Raw genomic sequence first — 20,676 nt, forward strand, 5'->3', positions numbered from 1 at the left:
ACCACTTATGAATGCCCTTGAAACACGCACGATGTCCTATGGGCTTTCCTCGGCACCTTGGCCCCTCATTGGTGAACATCTGAGCCTCTCCACCTGAGCCCTCGGAGCTCCATCTCACTCATGTCTCCCAGGCAGTGCCCTTGCCCTCCGAGGGGCTAATGCTGTGTCTTATAGAGCACGCCGTAATCAGGCAAGTTTGGGCAAGCTGACTCATATGGTGCAATGGCCTCCTCCGGGGAACAGACTTGTATTCCTTGAATATCCTGTGTACACAGTGGGTCTAGAGTGGCAGATTTCACATAGCATCCCCTCCCTTATTTCACCCCAAAACATGCTTTCAAGGATGCTTAGCAACATCCGTTCACCGTGACCTCTCTGCCTGCAATAGCCCCCCTCTTACCACCCCGCTAAGTCCTTGGTTATTATTTCCCACCACCACCCTTCAGATGGCAGCCAAGCTCATCTTCCTCAAGAACTTGTCCTCTGGCCATGGCCACCCCCAGCCCTAGTTCTCCCCTAGTCCAGACTGAACTGGTCTGGGACACAGCCTGGCAGGACCACAGCCCCCTCCTCCACGGCCTTTCCTCTGGGTGCACCGAGTGCTCACTGTGTGTTCACCTCCCCTCTGCCTCCCCACAGGCCTGTGAGGCCCAGAAGCACATGGCAGTGTCTTCCCAGTCATCACACCTTCCTATGCTAGCCTCTGATGTCGGCACACGGGAATGTTTTGTGAAAATCTATTAAATCAATATATGATGGTGGTGTCGAATCCAGCTCAGTGCTGTCACCCCAGTCGCTATGGTGAAGGAATTCACTTCTAAACCCGGACGCCAGGGAGCCAGAGAGCCGTTCTGCGCTGCAAATCATATTCCCTTGCCAGGTACACATCCCTGTCTGGCAGGTTTGTAGAATTAGATGTGCAAGCATCTCACCTCCAACAGAAATATCCTCAACGTGTGAGCAGCTGGAACCCACTGACATTCTGATGCAGTTTGTTTTACATTTTTTAAAAGATTTTCTGCTACAGCCTTTATTTTGCTCAGGGGAAGAGATTGGGAGTGTTTATTTTGTTTGGTGGTTTTTTTTGTTTTTTGTTTTGTTTTGTTTTGTTTTGTTTTGTTTTAGAAAAGACTAGTTTTCATTTATGATGGATTTTTACATGCTGAGAAGAAAATAGCACAATCTGACAAAAACATGGCCTTCCTTTTGCCACCCAAACAAAGTGTGTGTGTAAATAGGCGTGACACAGCTAAGTGAACACCGGGGCACAGCCACAGGTGGATATGGGGGAACGTAAACACGATACCAAAAGGCAGTGTGTCCTGGTGATTCTGAAATAAAAGTGTGGGGGTGTCATATGCTGACTTGCCCATTTCACTAGCTGAGTCATCCCCAGCAAGTCTCTAAGCCTCGGTCCCTTCCTCTGTAAAATGGGAACACAGTCTCTCCTACTTCACTGACTTGAGGGTGGGATTATACTGTCTCAGATCATGCTTGTGCCTGCACTTAGTAAACACGACATCCATGTTATCCAAAGGAAGAACACTGACGAGGAAGACATCCGTGGGCTCATGCACGGGGGAGAGCCTCCAAGGAAGAGGAGTGTGTGTTCTGGATAGAAGATTCCATTGGCGTAGAGCAGGGGATAGAAGAAAGAGAAGTGGAAAGAAAGATGGCCTTCATGCCCCAGACATGACCAGCACCAGCGGACTGCTGAGGGCCCCAGGACCCCGAGAGCCCCGAGTCCCTGGAAGAAGGAAAGCCCAGAGTGTCATTTGGTAGTCCTACAGCAATTAACTGAGGACACCACGATTCTCAGCAGCCATGTGGCCCACAGTAGGATCTGAACACAAGGAGGCTCCCAGGTCTGAGCATGAAGAGCAAAGAAAAGGCGAGTGAGCATCCACAAGCAACTGATGAGGTCAACATCCAGCACACGGAGGGTCAGGACTGGACCCCAGGCCCATGATCAGAACCACCAGACACACACTGCACTGGCTCTGCACTTGCCATCGGCTTCTGACACCCCAAGCAACTCTGGCTCCCCACTGTGTTCTGTGCATTGAATGTCCAGTGGTAAAAGGATGTCCAACATTCAGAAGGAAAAATGATGTTACCTGGTTCAGGGTCACACACACTCCAGGCACAAGTCAGCCACTGTGGGGTATTCACTAGCATCACTAACAGAAGTGACACTTAGTAGGCATTTACCACATACAATCCACAGTGCTAAAGGCTGAACATAGTGTGCTGCTTCATTTAATCCTCGCAAACTTCCATGAGGTAGATGCCATCATAATGTCTGCTTTACAGAGGAACAGGCAGCAGAATCCTTGTGGAGGCAAAGGTCAGCATTGAGGCCACGCATATATCATTGGACCACATACCCTTGAACAAGCCTCATGGCTGAGCTGGTGCAGCCCAGGGAGGGGGCAGAGGAAGCCTGGGTCCACCTGCAGGACAATATGCTCACCTCTCTGCAGGGCTAGCCCCCATATTCTCAGCCAAGCTGCCCCTTGCTCATTCTCAGGGCCCTGTGGCATCTCATGGCTGGTGGAGTCAGTCCGGGCACAGAGGTTCTAGTGCTATTTCCCCCGCTGCCTGCCCAGGCTGCCCACACAGCGCTGTGATTTCCAGGTATGCGAGATGGCCCCAGCTTTCCCCTTCCCCATCACAGCACAGATCCAAAGCAAGTGCGGAGGCCCAGCCCCTGGAAATGAAAACAGATTCAGAGAAAGGGACACTCATCACCACCATCACAGAATGAGGAATCAGTCTGTTACAGTCCAGTAGGTACTTCTGAAAGCCCAGGCAAGGGCAGCGGTCTATGAGGCGGACTTGGGCCCTGTGGGAGCAGAGCTGGTGCAGTGAGGGGGACTGGGCCCTGTGGGAGCAGAGCTGGTGCAGTGAGGGGGATTGGGCCCTGTGGGAGCAGAGCTGGTGCAGTGAGGGGGACTGGGCCCTGTGGGAGCAGAGCTGGTGCAGTGAGGGGGACTGGGCCCTGTGGGAGCAGAGCTGGTGCAGTGAGGGGGATTGGGCCCTGTGGGAGCAGAGCTGGTGCAGTGAGGGGGACTGGGCCCTGTGGGAGCAGAGCTGGTGCAGTGAGGGGGACTGGGCCCTGTGGGAGCAGAGCTGGTGCAGTGAGGGGGACTGGGCCCTGTGGGAGCAGAGCTGGTGCAGTGAGGGGGACTGGGCCCTGTGGGAGCAGAGCTGGTGCAGTGATGGGGACTGGGCCCTGTGGGAGCAGAGCTGGTGCAGTGAGGGGGACTGGGCCCTGTGGGAGCAGAGCTGGTGCAGTGAGGGGGACTGGGCCCTGTGGGAGCAGAGCTGGTGCAGTGAGGGGGACTTGAGCCCCTGCCGTGGGGATGGGCAGGATCGCTCTTGCTGGATTTGTCAGATGTCTCAACCTATTTTTCAAATGTTGGGTTTGATAAAATGCAAAGTGCATTTTGCCAAGCACTTTTCCCCTTAATTACATGTGTATATTTTAAGGGGAATTTAATCCATATGTTTCTGATTTGTTTACACGGAAATCATTAAAATGTTTTCTAAGAGTTGTTTGACGTGTAAGAAGGCTCATGGACCTTTAAAAATGCTGTGTTTAAGTTTTTTTTTTTTTCTTCCCCTCACTGCCGCTAGCTCTGCTCCCAAAGGGCCCAAGTCTGCCTCATAGACCGCTGCCCTCGCCTGGGCTTTCAGAAGAACCTATTGGACTGTAACAGACAGACCGATTCCTCACTCTGTGATGGTGGTGATGAGTGTCCCTTTCTCTAAATCTGTTTTCATTTCCAGGGGCTGGGCCTCTGCACAGAGCCCAGTCTTGTCTGACTAGGTTCCCTGACAAGAAGATAAAGGGTTAGCCTAGGCCAGTGGGCGGCAAACTCATCAGCCAACAGAGACAAATATCAACAGTATAAGGATTGAAATTTCTTTTGAGAGCCAAATATTTTTAAACTTAAACTCCTTCTAATGCCACTTCTTCAAAATAGATTCGCCCAGGCCATGGAATTTTGTGGAAGAGCCACACTCAAGGGGCCAAAGAGCCGCATGTGGCTTGAGAGCCGCAGTTTGCCGACCATGGGCCTAGGCTGTGTCCTGCAATTCACACCTCCCTTAGGCCTGTCTGTCAGGCAGGCCACCTGTCCCCATGCCCTCCTTTACTGCTGGAGGAGGGGAATCACGAGGGAGAGTTATTTCGGGTGTCTTTTCTTCATACAAACAAAAACAAAGTGTTTTAATTTGCACTCTTCTTTCCTTCACTCACCTTGCAATAAATATTTATTGAGCCCCGACTATGTGCTAAGTACCAAGCTGGGGCTGAGAAATCATGAGAAAACAAAACAGATAAGGTCCCTGCCCTCACGGAGCTAATATACTTGATGGAATATTCTTGCTGTCTGGGGCCCAAGCCTGAGAACCCTCACCTTGGTCATCCAACGGGCCAGGCACCATTCCTCTCCACCAGGTTTTCTCATTCTGTGTCCTGGATTCCTTCCCTCCCTTCTGTCCTCTCCTTCAGTGTGGGTGAGACCAGCGCACACCTGTTCCAGCATGCACCTGTCGCCAATCAGCCAATCAGATTGTACCGTTTCTCAATGCTCCAGTACCTTCTGGTGGCTCTCACCTGGCACATGGCCAGCCCTCCGGGGCCCATAGTTACCTTTCTGACTCTCACAGAGGGGCGGCTGCTCCTGCTTCTGCCGCTGGGGGACAGCTCACCCTTGCCCCTAGCTGCAGCCTCTCAGACACCCCACTTCCTCGCTCTCAGAGTCCCTGCCCCACACTCTCCCACCTGGATGCCGGCTCACAGTTTAGTCTTTCTGTCGGACACACTTCACTAGCAATGACTCCCTGCCTGCCTACCTCCTCCTCTCTTCCTCGCAGAGGGGCCTGTCAGTAAGTCCCAGGACCAGGTCAGCGCTGCACTCTGCCTTTGCAACTCCTGTCACACTCATCATATCTTGCTCAGTACCTGTCTTCTCCGACTGCTCGGGGCAGGGCCCATGTCTGTCCTGGTCATGGATGGATCTGTAGAGCTTGGCACAGTGTTTGATGAATGAATGAAGGATGGAAGGCATGCACAGAGGAACAGATGAGATATTGTACTGAGACAACATATAGTTTGTTCTCCCTGCTCTCTCCCCCTTTCTCTCCCAGGCAGGTAGTCAGAAACTCTGCAGTTCTTGCTCTCAGGATGTTTGCGGGGTTGACATGTGTGAGCTACATAAATCAGGAGCTCTCTCCAGTCAGTGTGGGGGTCTCAACTCAGAGCAGTTACCGGGCGGGGAGCCACGGTGTGCAAAAGGGAGGAGGCAGAGGGCAGCCAGGACATGACGCTGGAGATGGATCTGCGGTCTCACTAGAGCAGAGCCTGTCCCCACCCCCTAGCGGGAAAGTTTGTGCTTGAGAAGGAAGGCGGACAATGGACCTGCAGTGGTGGAACCTAAGGCCTGGGGCCTCAGCCTGTGCAAAAACTCCCAGCCCCCAAGGTGACCTGAGAGTAGCCGGGGGGGATCCTGAGGGACCAGATTCTTATTTGCTCAGACCTCACCCCCAGAGAGGCAGCGGAGTAAGTGGGAATTGTCACCAGAAAATCGAGGTCCAGCTTGGCACAGCGCTTCCCAGGCACAGCAGCTCCCAAGCAAGTCTCAAACCACTCTGCCATGCACCCCTCCCCAGGGTCCAAGCTGCCCCATGGGAGAGCATGAGCGACATTGGTTTCCCTTGTGGGGAGTAAGATGCCTAACCCCGGAGCATCATAGCCAGGGATCAAGTTCTGAGCATGTGTGCTGAGTACATGTCATCAATAACTGGATCAGAGCTGGAGGATCCTCTAAACATAAAATACATCTCTGCAGCTTGAAAAGAAAAAAAAGACAGCTTGGGCTGGTTTAAATTAGGTAGAAGGGAGACAGGAATTTTCCTGAAGCCCCTCCCCTGGGCAGCTCCTCGCTGCCTAGCAGACTAGACAAGGGATAGAGCCTGGCTGACCCCGCTGCCTGGGACCAGTGAGTCTGGGTGGGGGCAGTAGGCAGACCTCAGCGCTGATGAGAATGACTTTAAACATCATCACCTACCTCCTCAGCTCAAGTGAACTGCCTGTTTTTTAGATTCGCCTGATGAGGCTCAGTCCCTGTGATCAGTGGCGGTGCTGGTCCCTCATGTGCTGTTGCCACCGAAAGGTACAATTATGCCTTTAAAGCATACGGTGCAATTAAATCTCTCTCCACAATGGTGCTAAGGGCTCCAGCAACCTTGAAGCAGCTGTCGTATTTTTTAAAAGATCGTTCTGAATGGTTTTATGTCTGAAATTGCTCTGTAAAGTCTTGTTAATTTTTCATCTTCAGCTGAGTGTGTATTTAATGCTGAGAGGATGGCTTTCTTCCAGCCACGCTGCACAAAAGGAGCCTTCCTTCCTCGCTGACAAGACTGCCTTAGAGGATTCAACCCCACCAGAGATGTGAATTCAGCAACTAAGGCTTGGAGCTCAGGTATCTGCCCTCTAAGGAAGAAGCCAAATTGAAGATTCGGTCACGTGGCCCAGGCCAGAGCCCAGTAGAGGTAGTTCAGACTGACATCACTTCCTCCAGGAGGGAGAGAAAAAATGGCGAATGTGTGGCTGCCACATGAGTGAGTGACAGGGTCCCTCCACTGCCCCTGGCTTTCCGTAAAGGTGACCGCTAGCGAATGATCTCATTACCTGTTTGCTCCCCAAGTAAAGTGCGAACCCCTCAGGAGGAGGGGCTGTGTCTGCTTCACCACGTGGTTCCCCAAAGTTTGAACCAGGGGTCCTCAAACTTTTTAAAGTGGGGGCCAGATCACGATCCCTCAGAGAGCTGGAGGGCCGGACTATATGAACTACTAATTCCTACTGTGACACCTCGGCTGCGCTCACTGCCCAAAAAACCTGGCGGGCCAGATCAGACTCCTCTGCGGGCCGCATGTGGCCCGCGGGCCGTAGTTTGAAGACGCCTGCAACAGAGTCCTGCCTCCACTGAGGATTAAGGGCGGGTAACAGGTAAACAAGGAAAGGAAGACACCAGGTGTCCAGCCACAAAGCACAGGCAGGAGAATCATGCTTCAGAGGCAGTGAGGAGCAGGTTCTTTAAGCACTGACCTGCCTTTGCACACAGGGACCTAGAACAACTTAGAAATGCAACTCACGGGCATGTTATTTCCCAACAACAGTGGTGGCAGCTAAGATGACTGAGGTCTCTCATGAGCCACTGTTGTGAGAAGGCTGCATCTATATCGTTTTACAATGGCCCTCCAAGGCAGCCAGCATCCTCATCCCAAGGGGAGACTGAGGCTCAGGATCCAGCGAAGGAAGGAGCAGGAACCAAACCCACAGCCTTCTCTGGACCACTGCGCTCTTGTAGGTGACACGGAGCTGGTGGGTGATGGCCCCTGGCCCCTGATACTTTTGAAACCTCAATGGCAGGCAACCCGGCAGAATTTTACTTTGAAGATGCCAGCACTTCCTGACGTGTTTTTCTGAGGGAACGGCTCTTTGTCTAGGTGCCTCCCAGGGCTGACAAAGCAGAACAAAATCCAACTCAGTGATGGTGATGGTGACAAGGGCAATGTCATTAACGTAAACTTTTATTCACACCCTCCGTTAAGTCCTCACAGCCACCCCATGAGTTAGACACAATTATTATCCACATTCTAGGTAAGAGGAAACTAAGGTCTCAGGAGAGAAGGTGGGCCCCCAAGGTCACATCCATTCAGAGGTGAAACCCTGGGTCTAACCAGAGTCCATCTGCTGCCAGAGCCCAGCCCTTGGCCAGGATAATCCCAGCTCCAATGGGCATATGGGAATTTGGGGAAAATATCCCTTGACTCTATGTGAAGGCTGGATTTGAAGGCCACAAGCCTGAAAACAGGGAGCCCCGTGAGGCTCCTGTTACTTTGTACTCTAAGAAAGACCACAACTGATTCTGCTGCAACCCCCGGTGTTGCTGAACACTTAACTACTATTACAAGGAACAGAGGAAGAAGAGAGAGAGATTATACCATGGATCAGGGGATGGCCTCCTACAGGTCGAATCCAGACATTGTTTTTTGCAGGTGAATGTTTTACTGAACCACAGCCACACCCACTGATAACTGTCACCTCGGCTGTGTTTGTGCCAGAACAGCAGAGTTGAGTAGCTGTGAGCAAGCTAGGTGGCCCTCAAGGCCAGAGATATTTACTATCAGGCCTTTTACAGAAGCAAGTTTACCAACCCTGGACTGGCTGTCAGAGCTCCTGCAAACAGCATGGGGAAGTAGCAAGCCGAAGTCTCCAGGCTGATCCAGCACACACTGCACCTATCCAGGCTGACATACCCAGAGTGTAATTGTGGTTTTGAAAATAACATAATGTCCCAAATCGGCCAGCCCCGCACCCTCTCCACCCCTGAAAGGAGGGCCCCAAGGCTTACCTTTGTTGTACATGTTCGTTGGCACCTGGACGTCACTAAGACTGATGTTCACAGGCAGATTATTGAAATGGTCATTGGGGGCCAAGATGAATTCCTTTCCCAGCTCCAAAAAGTTCCCGTCTTTGTCCCTTTCATTGATCAGTACGGCATTGAAGTATTCGTACTGAAAGAGAAGGCCAGGAAATGTTACATGTGGCTCAGGCAGGGGGCTGTGGTCTCAGGCAGACCAGGGCTAAAGCTGCGGGCCATCTTCACACTGTGGATCCTACCCTGGTCTTGTGGGCCCTTTTAGTCTTCCATATCCTCTATGGCAGCTTTCTCAGGGGTGTGATAGTGGTATGTAAGTGTCTCTCAATGTCATACAATATTCTTGGGGGGAAATGGAAGGAGCTGCACAGTACTTCCTTTTGTAAATATAGAGAAAGCTGCCCTAAAACCATTTTAATTTTTGAAAATCTGAAGACAGACCCTGTCCTTATACAGCCTACGTCTCAGTTGAAGGAGCCTGGAGAGAATTAAAAAATAACAAGTAAACAGGTAATTTGTGAGACAGTCATACTTGCTAAAGAAAAATAATAAAGCAGGGCAAGGGAACATAGCAGGGAAGGGCTCTGCTTTTATATAGGAGGTCTCACTGCTTCAGGGACTCGCACACAAGCTGAATGAAGGGAGGAAGGGAGCTGTGTGGGCAACAGCACAGACTGAGTGGACAGCAGAGCAAAGGCCCTCATGATGCGAGTGTGCAGACACGTTTTAAAAATGGCTGCATCATCATATCATCACCATCATCATCATCATCATTATCATGGAATCTATGTATATAAAAAGCTAAAATGCTAAATGACCGCTTGGGAGTTTGATGGGGAGACCGGAAGTTCTACCACTTGCTATGTGAGCTGACTACCAGGGGACAGCGCAGAATGAAGGAAGGTTCTGGCTGGCAGCCAGCAGCAGGGAAGAGAGGCCATAGCCAGCAGCTGGGAGGAAAGCTGTGGTCCGCAGCCAGAAGGCACCGATCAGTTCTGATCAGGTTTAGGGACCCTACCTGAGCATAAATTTCATGCATCAGTTCTATAATATATGTACTGAGTGGCCAGATTATTATGATCTCTGAACACATAATAATCTGGCCACTCAGTGTATATCCTACATAATAAAAGGCTAATATGCAAATTGTCCCCTGGACCAGGAGTTCAACCAGCAAGCAGGCCAGCCAACCACCCATGTCCCCTTCCACTGGCCAGACCCCTCACCCATGCACAAATTCATGCAGTGGGCCTCTAAAATACGCGCGTGCGTGCACACACACACACACACACACACACACACACACAAACACACATACACACACACACACACACAGAGTGGCCAGATTATTATGCCTTCAGCAATCATAATAATCTGGCCACTCAGTGTATACAGAATGCTTACATTAATCTAAGTGCTTTTTATCGGTTAATTCTCCTTTCATGTGTTGATGTTCCTAACAACTCAATGAAAAAGATTTTATGAGCATTCCCACTTCACAGATGAGGAGACTGAGGCATAGAGAATTCAGGTGCCCTGTCAAAGATTAATGTGCAGCTGCTAAGCAGAGTCAGGGTTCACACACAGGCAGTCTATTTCCATAGCATGTGCTCTTATCTTATAAAATTGCAAGATGACAGACGACAGTGTGGTCAGAATGATCAGATTGGGGATAAAACAACTGTGATTAATATGCTCAGGACACTAATGGAAAAAAATAGAAAACAGATAAGAACAAGTGGATAATGTAAGCAGAAAAAAAAATGAATATTCTAAGAAAGAATCAAAAGGAAACCCTAGTAACCAAAAACTCTGTGACAGAATGAAGAATGCCTCTGCTGGCACATCAGCAGACGGAACACAGCTGAGGATATAATCAATGAGCCTAAAAATAGCTCAATAGAAACTCCCCAAACTGAAAAGCAAAGAGTGAAAAATGGAGAGAAAGAAAAGAAACAGAACATTCAAGAACTGTGGGACAATTACAAAAGATGGAACACGTGTAATAAGAATACCAGAAGGAAGAGAGACTAAGAAACGGAAGAAAATTTTGACATAATAATGGCTGAAATTTTTCTAAAATTATGATGACTACCATACCACAGATCCAAGAAACTCAGAGAGCACCAAGAATCTGACTTTAAAAAAAAATCTACACCTAGACATATCATATTCAAACAGCAAAAAAGTCAAAGAAAATCTTTTTTAAAAAGTGAGGAAGTGAGATTTGAAATATGTATTCATTGATTTTTAGAGAGAAGGGAAAGGATAGAGAGATAAAAACACCCATGAGAGAGAAACATCAACATCTATCCGCTGTCTCCTCCTGGTGGAGATCAAACCCACATCAGGATCATGTGCCCTGACCAGGAATTGAACCATTGACTCCTTGGTGCATGGGTCTATGCTCAGCCATTGAGGCACACCAGCAGTATTGTCTCTGGTAACAATAGGCTAATTTTAGAAATTAATATATGATAATGATAAAAAAAACTATCAATGATATCTAAGAAAAGTGTATGCCTAGAAAAACCCTAAGGATTTGGAAATTAAACAGCACAGTACTTAATAATATATGTGAAAAGAAAGAAAATATTTTTAAATGAATGATAATAAAAATTGTCAATATGTATGAGATGTAGCTAAGAGACTTTACAAAAAACCATAGATTTAAAAGCTTATGGAAAAGAAGCACATTTTAAGATGAATAGTTGAAGATAAGAACAAATGAAACTCAATATTAAAAGAAGGAATAAAATGATAGAGATAAAAGCAAAAAGCAATAAAACAAAAAGCAAATAACAGAAGGGGGAAATCAATAACATTGAAAGTTGGTTCTTTAAAATAGTTACTAAGCCCTAACCAGTTTTGCTTAGTGTTGGCCTGAGGACTGAAAGGTCCCAGGTTTGATTCTGGTCAAGGGCACATGCTCAGGTTGTGGGCTTGATTCCTTAGTAGGGGGCATGTGGGAGGCAGCAAATCAATTATTCTTTCTCATCATTGATGTTTCTATCTCTCTCTCTCCCTTTCTGAAATCAATTAAAAATATGTTTTAAATGGTATTTAAAAAATAAATAAATAAATAAAAGTTAATAAAATTATAAAACTTTAGTTAGATGGATGAATTAAAAAAAGAAAGCACAGAATACTAGTATCAGGAATGAAGAAGGAAACATTATTATATATTTTAGAGACAATGAAAAGATAAGGAATTAGTACAAACAACTTTATGCCAATATTTGATAACTTAAGTTAAATGTCAACTTTCTTTTAAAAATAGAAATTACCAAAATTGTTAAAAGAAGATATGGCTGGCCCTATACACACAAAGAACTTAAGTTCTCGATTAATAGCCATGCTAAAACAAATGACTCCAGGTTCTGATACCTTAAATTATGAATTACATCAAATATACATGAAAAAAACCCCACAAACTCTCTTAAAAAATTAGAGGAGGGAATATGTCTCAACTTATTAAATGAAGGCAGCATAACCCTGATGTCAAAATCAAACAAGAAAATGTTTTTAAAAATTATACACCAATATCCCTCATTAACCTAGATATAAAAATCTTAATAAATTATTGAATCAAATTCACCTATACTTAAAAAGATGACCAACTTGGGTTTATCCCAAGAATTCAAAGTTGGTTTCACATTTGAAAATACCAGCACAGTTCACTACACTAACAGAATAAAGAAAAGAAAAAGAAAAAAATCACATGACCAAATAAATGAAGAAAAATCATTTGAAAGAATTCAACTTTTATCAAAAAACTCACAGGAAATTATAAATAGAGTAAAATGTCCTCAACCTAATAAAGAGCATTTATAAAAAAAACCTACAGCTAAAATTATATACATGATGAAGCACTCAATATGTCCCTCTAAGATCAGGAGCATGGCAAAGATGTCAGATCACTTCTATTCAACATCACACTAGTGGTCCTGGCAAATTCAGTAAAACTAACAAATAAGTGGTCATAGAGATTAAAAAGGAAATACTCTATATATATGCAGCATGATTACCTATGTTGCAAAACCTGAGGAATCCACATAATCTACTATAACTAGTGAATTTAGCACAATCATGGGAAACAAGACCAATATATAAAAATCAGTTGGTAAATACACTAACAAAGGACAATTGAAATTAAAATTGAAAGGAAAAATAACATTTACAGTAGTATGAAAAAGATGAAATAATTAGGTATTCCTTTTCTAAAAATGTATACATAATGCCTGTATGCTGAAAACTACAATACAGAGTGGGGTAAAAGTAGATTCACAGATATGAGTACATGAAACACAGAGTTTATTCTTGTATTATTATTTAATAAGTAGAGGCCCAGTACATGGCTTCCTACACCAGTGGGTTCCGTTGGCCTGGCCTGTGCTCTCCCACAATCTGGGACCTCTCAGGTTTTGGCCTGATCTCCACAAGGCAGGTCGAGGGACCCCACTGGTGCAAGAATCCCTGCACCAGGCTTCTAGTATGCATATAAGATCTTTGGGGAATCTCTTCCCACACTCTCCCCTCTCCCTTTCCTCTGAGATTCATCAAGCTATTCCATGTTTCCATGCCTGTGCATTAAGCATTTGCCCTATGGTGATCAGTGCATGTCACAGCTACTGGTCAAATGGTAAATGGTCAAACAGTCACTTAGGCTTTTATATATAGAAAGTGTGATATTATTTTCCATTCAAACATCTGTAAACCTATGTTTTCCCTATTCTGTTTATTGCTGTGAGAAATTTTAAAAGGTTTAAATAAATACAGAGAAATAGCTTGCTTATGGATTAGAAAATTCAGTATTAAGATGCTAATTCTTCTGAAATTGATCTATAAATTCAACAAAACCCCAATCAAAATCTCAGCAGGCTTTTTTTTTTCTAGGAATTGCCAAGTGCATTTTAAGTTTTACATAGAAGTAAAAGGGATCTATAATATTGAAAACAATTTTGAAAACAAAAAACCAAATCCAAGGAGTCACATTTCCTGATTTTAAGTTTTAATACAAGCCTAATTAAGCAAAAACAGTATGGTATTGGCCTTAGAAGAAATAAAGAGATCAATGGAACAGAGAGTCCAGAAATAAAACCACAAACATAGTTAATCGATTTTCCTTTTTTTTCTTGTTTTTAATATTAAACAATGGTTTACTTCTTTATTTTCAGAAGATTATCGTAAACATTACTGTTGTCTGGAAAGAGTCATTGTCAGGCTTTCTTTTTCCTCTTATCATCATGAAGCAACATTTTCCATAATATCTATTTTAACTCATAAATTATGATGACTGATTTTGCCTTTCCTGCTTTGTAACTCAGAAACCTATTATTTATTGAGTAACATTAGTGATAAAATTACATAGGTTTCAGGTGTACAATTCCATAACACATCATCTGTATATTGCATTGTGTGTTCACTTCCCCAAGTCAAGAGTCCTTCCCTCAACATTTATGGCCCTCTTTACCCTCTTCTTCCTCCCCAAAACACCCTTTCCCCTCTAGTAATCAGCATTCTGTTGCCTGTGTCTATGATTTTGCTCATTTTTGCTTGATAACATTTTCACCCAGCTTCCCAACTCGTCTCCCCCCCACACATCAGTCTGTTAGTCTGTTTTCTGTATCTATGAGTCTGTTTCTATTTTGTTTATGAGTTTATTTTGTTCATTAGATTCCACATGCTAAGTGAAATCATATGGTACTTATCTTTCTTTGATTGGCTTATTTCACTTAGCATAATACTCTTCAGGTCAATCCACACTGTCATAAAGGGCACAATTTCCTTCTTTTTTTTACAGCCAAGTAATGTTCCATTGTGTAAATGTACCACAGCTTTTTTACTTGGCTGTTTCCAGATCTTGGCGATTGAAAAAACACTGCAATCATCACAGAGGTGCATATATTCTTTCGAATCAATGTTTTGGGTTTCGTCAGATATAGTTCCAGAAGTGGAATTGCTCTGTCATAAGGCAGTTTCTTTTTTCCTTTTTTTTTTCTTCTTTTTTTTGAGTTAACTCAATACTGCTTTCCATAGAGGCTGAAGCAATCTACATTCCCACCAACAGTGTACGAGGGTTCCTTTTTCTCCTCATCCTTGCCAAACTTTTTGTTTGTTGATTTATTGATGATAGCTATTCTGACAGGTGTGAGGGGATATCTCATTATGGCTATTATTTGCATTTCCCTGATGATTAGTGACAGGCATTTTTTCATGCTCTATTGGCCAGCTGTATGTCTTCTTTGGAGAAGTGTCTATTCAGGTATACATTTTTCATACTAATCCTTATCGGATGTATCTCCCATTTAGTGGGTGGTCTTTTCACTTTGTTGATGGTTTCCTTTGCTGTCCAAAAATACTTTAGTTTGATGTAGTCCCATTTGTTTAATTTTTCTTTTGTTTCCCTTTCCGAAGGTCATATATCAGGAAAGAAAAATGTCTACAAGAGATGTATGAGATGTTATTGCCTATGTCTTTTTCTGGGACTTTTAGGATTGTGAGTCTTACAGTAAAGTCTTTGGTCCATTTTGAGTTTATTCTTAAGCATGGTGTAAGAAGGTGGTCTAGTTTCATTTTTGTACATTTCTGTCCAATTTTCCCAGTACCATTAATTAAATAGACTATCTTTACCCTATTGTAGGTTCCTGCCTCTTTTGTCGAATATTAATTGACCATAAAAGCATGGGTTTATTTCTAGGCTCTCTATTCTGTTCCATTATTCTGTATGTCTGTTTTTATGCCAGTACCATTCTATTTTTATTTCTATGGCCTTGTAGTATTTAATATCCAGTATTTGATAACAGTGATTTTTCCAACTTTGTTCTGTCTTGTGAATGCTGTGGCTATTCGGTGTCTTTAGTTGTTCCATATACATTTTGGAATATTGGTTCTAGTTTTGTTAAATATATCATTAGTATCTTGATAGAAATTGCATTTAATCTGCACATTGATTTGGATAGTATGAACATTATAATGATACTAGAGACCCAGTGTTCAGAATTCTTGTACTCGGGGTGGGGAGAGGAGTGTTCCTCAGCAGGATGGATTCTTGACTTGCCCATGAACTGCCCACACCAAGGGGAGGCCCTTCTTCTAAAGGGATCTGCTTTTGAGGTAACATGTCAGCGGAGTTTCCTCTCATAGCTCCATGCCGGGTAAGGTCTTAATCTTCCACTGACCCAAGTGCTTCCCAGAATATTATCAACACTTTTTAAAACTCAAACCTTCAATGCTATTGTCTCATTATAACTGGATGTTAAATTAACAAAACAAAGCCTCAGCCTGCATGGTAAAGGCCAGTGCAATCACGGTTCACACACAGGCCCTCCAGAGGCCAGGCCGTAGGATGGAACAATCTGCACAGCCCAGAATGCAAATGAAGGAAGGATGGAAAGGCAAGCAGGCTTTTGCTCAGTGGCACTCATCATTTCCCACATATGACTGTGTATTAGTATTCTGCTTCTCTCAAATCCGTTTTTCCTTATTGATTTGGAAAAGGCTGACTTGGTACAAATAAGAAGAATCATTCCTCAGACCTTGGAATTAATTGCTAACATTATGAGGCTCGGGCGTTTTGTCCACATGATCAAGAAAAAATATGCTTAGTTCAAGTCACCTCAGTATTTCTGAATCTCATGGAGTAGAAGCAAATCAATTATATTGTGACAAGATCTGATCACCTACTAAGTGTGATGGGGTACAGAGGAAACTAACCCAGGGTACAGACTGTGGCATACATAAGGGGTGGGTGTTTTGGGCACCAAAGCCAGGCCCAGCACTGGCTCAGAATGAGGTGGTCTAGTGAGTGCCTCAAACAGACTCATCCGGGCAGGTGCAGACACAGTTCTTCTATAAACATCAGATAGTAAGTATTTTAGAAGTTGTAAGCTATAGGGAAGTAGCTGTGACACCTCGACTTCCCTTACAGCACGGCAGCAGCGCAGTGTCTAAACCAATGTGCATGGCTGTGTGTCAGTCAAACGTAATGTAATAAAATGTGCAAAATTACAAAAGGGACTTGACCTGCACTATAATTTGCCATCCATTTTACTAGGGTGCTATGAGATTTTCAAGAGACATAAATAAAAAACCTCAAGCTGGAAGGAATTAAGCATTTCTTTCGCTAAAAAATTATCGAGTACATATTGAAGGAAAAGAATAATGTTGGAGGACTGATGCTACCCAACTTTAAGACCTACTATAAAAGTACAGCAATAGAAACACTGTGGTATTGGTGGAAGAATGGATAAATAGATCAGTGAAGCAAAATGGAGAGCTCAGAAATGGAATCCCATAGATACAGTCAACCGATTTTTGACAAAAGAGCAAAGATAGTCTCTTCAACAAATGGTGCTGGAAAATCTGAACATCCACATGAAAAAAAAAAAAAATAACAAGGAGAAGGAGGGGAAGAAAGAGGAGAAGGAGGAGAATCATAATCTAAACATGGAGCTTAAACACACACACACACACACACACACACACACACACACAAAAAAAAAAAAAACCTCAAAATGAATCATAGACCTAAATGCAAAACAAAAACTATAAATCTCCTAGAAAATAACAAGAGAAGCCTAGATGACCTTGGGTGTGGTAATGTTTTTCAGGTACAACACCAAAGACAAAATCCATGAACGAATTATAAGCTAGACTTTATGGGAATGAAAAACCTCTGCTTTATGAAAGACAGTGTCAGGAGAATTAGAAGACAAGGCACAGACTGGAAAAGACAAGTGTGATAAAGCACTGTTATCCAAAATATATGAAGAAAATTTAAACCCAACAATAAGAAAACAAACTCAACTTTAAAAAATGAGCCAAATGCTTTAAAAGATGCTTCACTAAATAAGATATACAGATGTCAAATGAGCATATGAAAGATGCTCCACATCATGTGTTATCAGGGAAATGTGAATTAAAACAACAAAGAGGCACCATTACATGCCTATTAAAATGCCAAAATCCCAAACACTGACAATACCAAAAGCCAGTGAGAATGTGGGGCAACAAAAACTCTCTTATATTGCTGGTGGGAATCAAAAGCAATACAGCCACTTTCAAAGACAGTTTGGTGGTTTCTTACAGAATTAAACATACTTTTACATGTGATCCAGCAACCATGCTATTTGGCATTTACCCAAAAGAGCTAAAAAATGTATGTCCTCACACAGATGTCTATATAAGCTCTATTTTAACTTGGAACAAACTGAGATATCCTTCAGAGGATAGACAAGTAAATTTTGAACCTCCAGACAATGGAATGTTACTTAGAACTAATAAGAAATAAGCACAGCTGGCATGGTCGGTGGTTGAGCGCCAACCTATGAAACAAGAGATCCCAGTTTGATTCCACGTTGGAGCACATACCTGGGTTGCAGGCTCAATCCCCATTATGGGCTTTGCAGGATGCAGCCAATCAATGATTTTCTCTCTCATCATTGATGTTTCCATCTCTCTCTCCCTCTCCCTTCTTCTTTGAAATCAATAAAAGTATATTAAAAAAAGAAATGTGCCATCAAGCCATGAAAAGACATGAGGAATCTACATACATATTACCAACTGAAAAGAAGCCAATGTAAGAAGGCTATGTATTGTATGATCCCAACTCTGGACATTCTGGAAAAGGCAGAGCTGTAAGAGACAATACAAAATCAGTGTTTTCCAGGGGTGGGGTGGGAGAGAGGAATAATAGGCAGAGCATAGGATTTTCAGGGCAGTGAAAATAGTTATGTAGGATATAATGAGAAATATGTGTCGTTATACACTTTTCCAAACTCGCACAATATAAAATACCAAGAGTACCTCCTGAAGTGAACAATGGGCTTGGGTGGTGATGTGTCAGTGAAGGGTCACCCTTGGTGAGTGACGTGTGGGAGCAGAGGGCAGCTCTCTCCGTACCGGCCTCTCAAGTGTGCTGTGAGTCTAAACCTGCACTAAATAAACGCTCTTTGAAAACATGTTTTTGATCAGCATCTCCTAGATACATGTTTGTTTATAACATATGTACTGCTTACCAACCATTATATTAACATGAACATTCTAAAACAAACTACAAAGTATACAGTAAAATTAAAGGGTACCAGTGACATGTTCTCTTTGGGGCGTCCCCTGGCGGGTTCTTTGCATCCCTGGATGCAGCACTTCTGGGCAGTGTCCCAAAGCAGCATTTCCAAAACATGATGTGTGCAACAGAGAGCCACGCCACAGAACACTTGCAAGGAGCGATTTTTAAAATGTGTGCCGTGGTGAGCAAAGGTTGCGAAATGCATGGAGAGCCAGAGTTTGAGGAAAGGCAAAGAGGTTTCTCCATTTCAGAACTTCTCAAGGCCTTGAACTCCTTGAGACTATGCTGTTAAGTGTGAAGGTTGGGGGGCAGAGATGCTGAATGCAGCATTGTGCAGACACAGCTGATCATGTTGGTGTCCTCCCAAGCACTTGCCAAAAGGTCATTGTACACATACCTGTGTGACTGTTTTATCAATGGTGTCTCCCCCAAGACTAGGTCAGCAACTCAGGAATCACATCATGTTAGGCACTGCTGTATCACCAGGCCCTTGTTGGTTGACTGACCAACCAAATAACCAATGTCAGGATCCACTGGGTTACCTGTCTTCACAGTCAGCTCTCCAGGCCATGTGGTACCCAGGAGCATTCTCAGCGGGGAGGGAGGATGATACAATAGACAGAGTCTTCCATGGCCCAGGGAAAGGGAAACTGGAGGAGGCCAAGGTCATACTGCTGCACTGCCAGTCCCATTCAGGGAGAAGAGTGTACAGAGTAATGGGTGAACGTGACTCCACAAGTGACCCAAATTGCTGATCGGTGCAAATCACCATAAGATGAGGACAAGGCGGTAGCCCTGTGATACCTCCAGGAACCGCAGCTTCCCCAAGGGCTGGCTGGGCACCCCACCCCCACCCCCGCGGGCGGAGGCCCTCTCCTGCAATGCCATTGTCACAGAACATGGCAGTTTTCAGTTCTGATAGGGTGCACCAGTGAAAATAGTTCATTGCTCCACCTGTCTACCAACTAGAATCCAACAGGTAAGGCCTTCTCACTGGCCCAGCTGTACACCTGCTGCCATGCAGAAGCAAACCCCCCATAGCCCTGAGCACTCCTCAGCCCTAGTTTAGAGGTTGGCACAGTATTTCTAGAAAGAGCCAGGTAGTAATTATTTTATTTTTTGCAGGGCAAACACTCTCTGACCCAACATTTCATTCTGTTGTTTTAGCAAGAACACCCAAGTGCAATACATTAAAAAAAAATGGGTGTGGCTGAGTCCGAATAAAACTTTATCTATAAAACATAGACACCTGACCTCTCTCCTGCTTCCTCTTCATGTTTATAGTGAGAGGCAGCTGACCTAAAAAATCCAGATATCCTAGCAGTGGTCAGCAAACAGCGGCTTGCAAGCCACATGCGGCTCTTTGGCCCCTTGAGCGTGGCTCTTCCACAAAATACCATGCGCACATACAGTGCTATTGAAACTTCATGGAGCATGCACAGAAGTCAGTTTCCCTGCCTGGACGAGTCTATTTTGAAGAAGTGGTGTTAGAACACTCGAGGGGCCAAAGAGCCGCATGTGCCGACCACTGTCCTAGGGCAATACTTTTCAACCCCAGTCTGGGAGCTTTCACATCATCTGGCCAGATCTCAGGGCAATTCTATTTAAATACCCAGGGGGTGTTTCTCCGGCCTCCGCCAGGTGATTCCAGGGTGCAGTCCAGGCGGAGAAGCAGAGTTTCTGGGGTGACTTCCGTTTCCCTTTTTGCGAGGTGAGTTGCATACCAGAACGACAGGGCCTACTGCAGCAGCCTGCCTCAGGGGCGGGGGTATGTGCTCCACACATTTAATTAAATCCCGCCTGGAAAGCTGGCTAATTGTTTTCTCTGTGTTTGTGCTGCGGAACCACCCAGCTGTAAACTCCGCAGCAGGCGGGCCTGTGCTTCTCTGCTCACCCACTGGCCACTGAACCCCAGTCTCCCTCCAAGTCATAAAACGCAGCCTGAGGGTGGAGCCCAGAACAGGAGCCATTAGCAAAGCCAGCACCCACTCAATAAATGCCCAGATTGGTCAGAATGTTCCAGAGAAATAGACCAATGGGGGGGGGGAGGGGGGTTGAGCTTTATTGATTTGGCTCATTTGATTGTGGCACTGGCAAGTCCAGATTCTATAAGGCGAGCTGGCAGGCTGGGTATTTCGGTAAGTGTTGGTGTTG

At 44.8% G+C, this 20,676-nt stretch overlaps 1 protein-coding gene across 3 annotated transcripts in view; it reads right to left on the reverse strand.

Annotated features, from left to right (window-relative positions):
• Window positions 1-20,676, reverse strand: part of CACNA2D3 (calcium voltage-gated channel auxiliary subunit alpha2delta 3) — a 773,665-nt gene that overhangs the window by 471,006 nt on the left and 281,983 nt on the right. For all 3 annotated transcript variants that reach the window (XR_004986777.2, XM_036430835.2, XM_036430833.2), the window contains exon 5: window positions 8,427-8,589. Coding sequence is in view for 2 of the 3 variants with exons in the window: in XM_036430835.2 (XP_036286728.1) it covers window positions 8,427-8,589 (163 nt within the window). In the remaining variant the exon portion in view is untranslated. The remainder of the gene's footprint in view (window positions 1-8,426; window positions 8,590-20,676) is intronic.

The sequence above is a fragment of the Pipistrellus kuhlii genome, unplaced genomic scaffold (assembly GCF_014108245.1).
Source record: "Pipistrellus kuhlii isolate mPipKuh1 unplaced genomic scaffold, mPipKuh1.p scaffold_m20_p_11, whole genome shotgun sequence".
NCBI lineage: Eukaryota > Metazoa > Chordata > Mammalia > Chiroptera > Vespertilionidae > Pipistrellus > Pipistrellus kuhlii.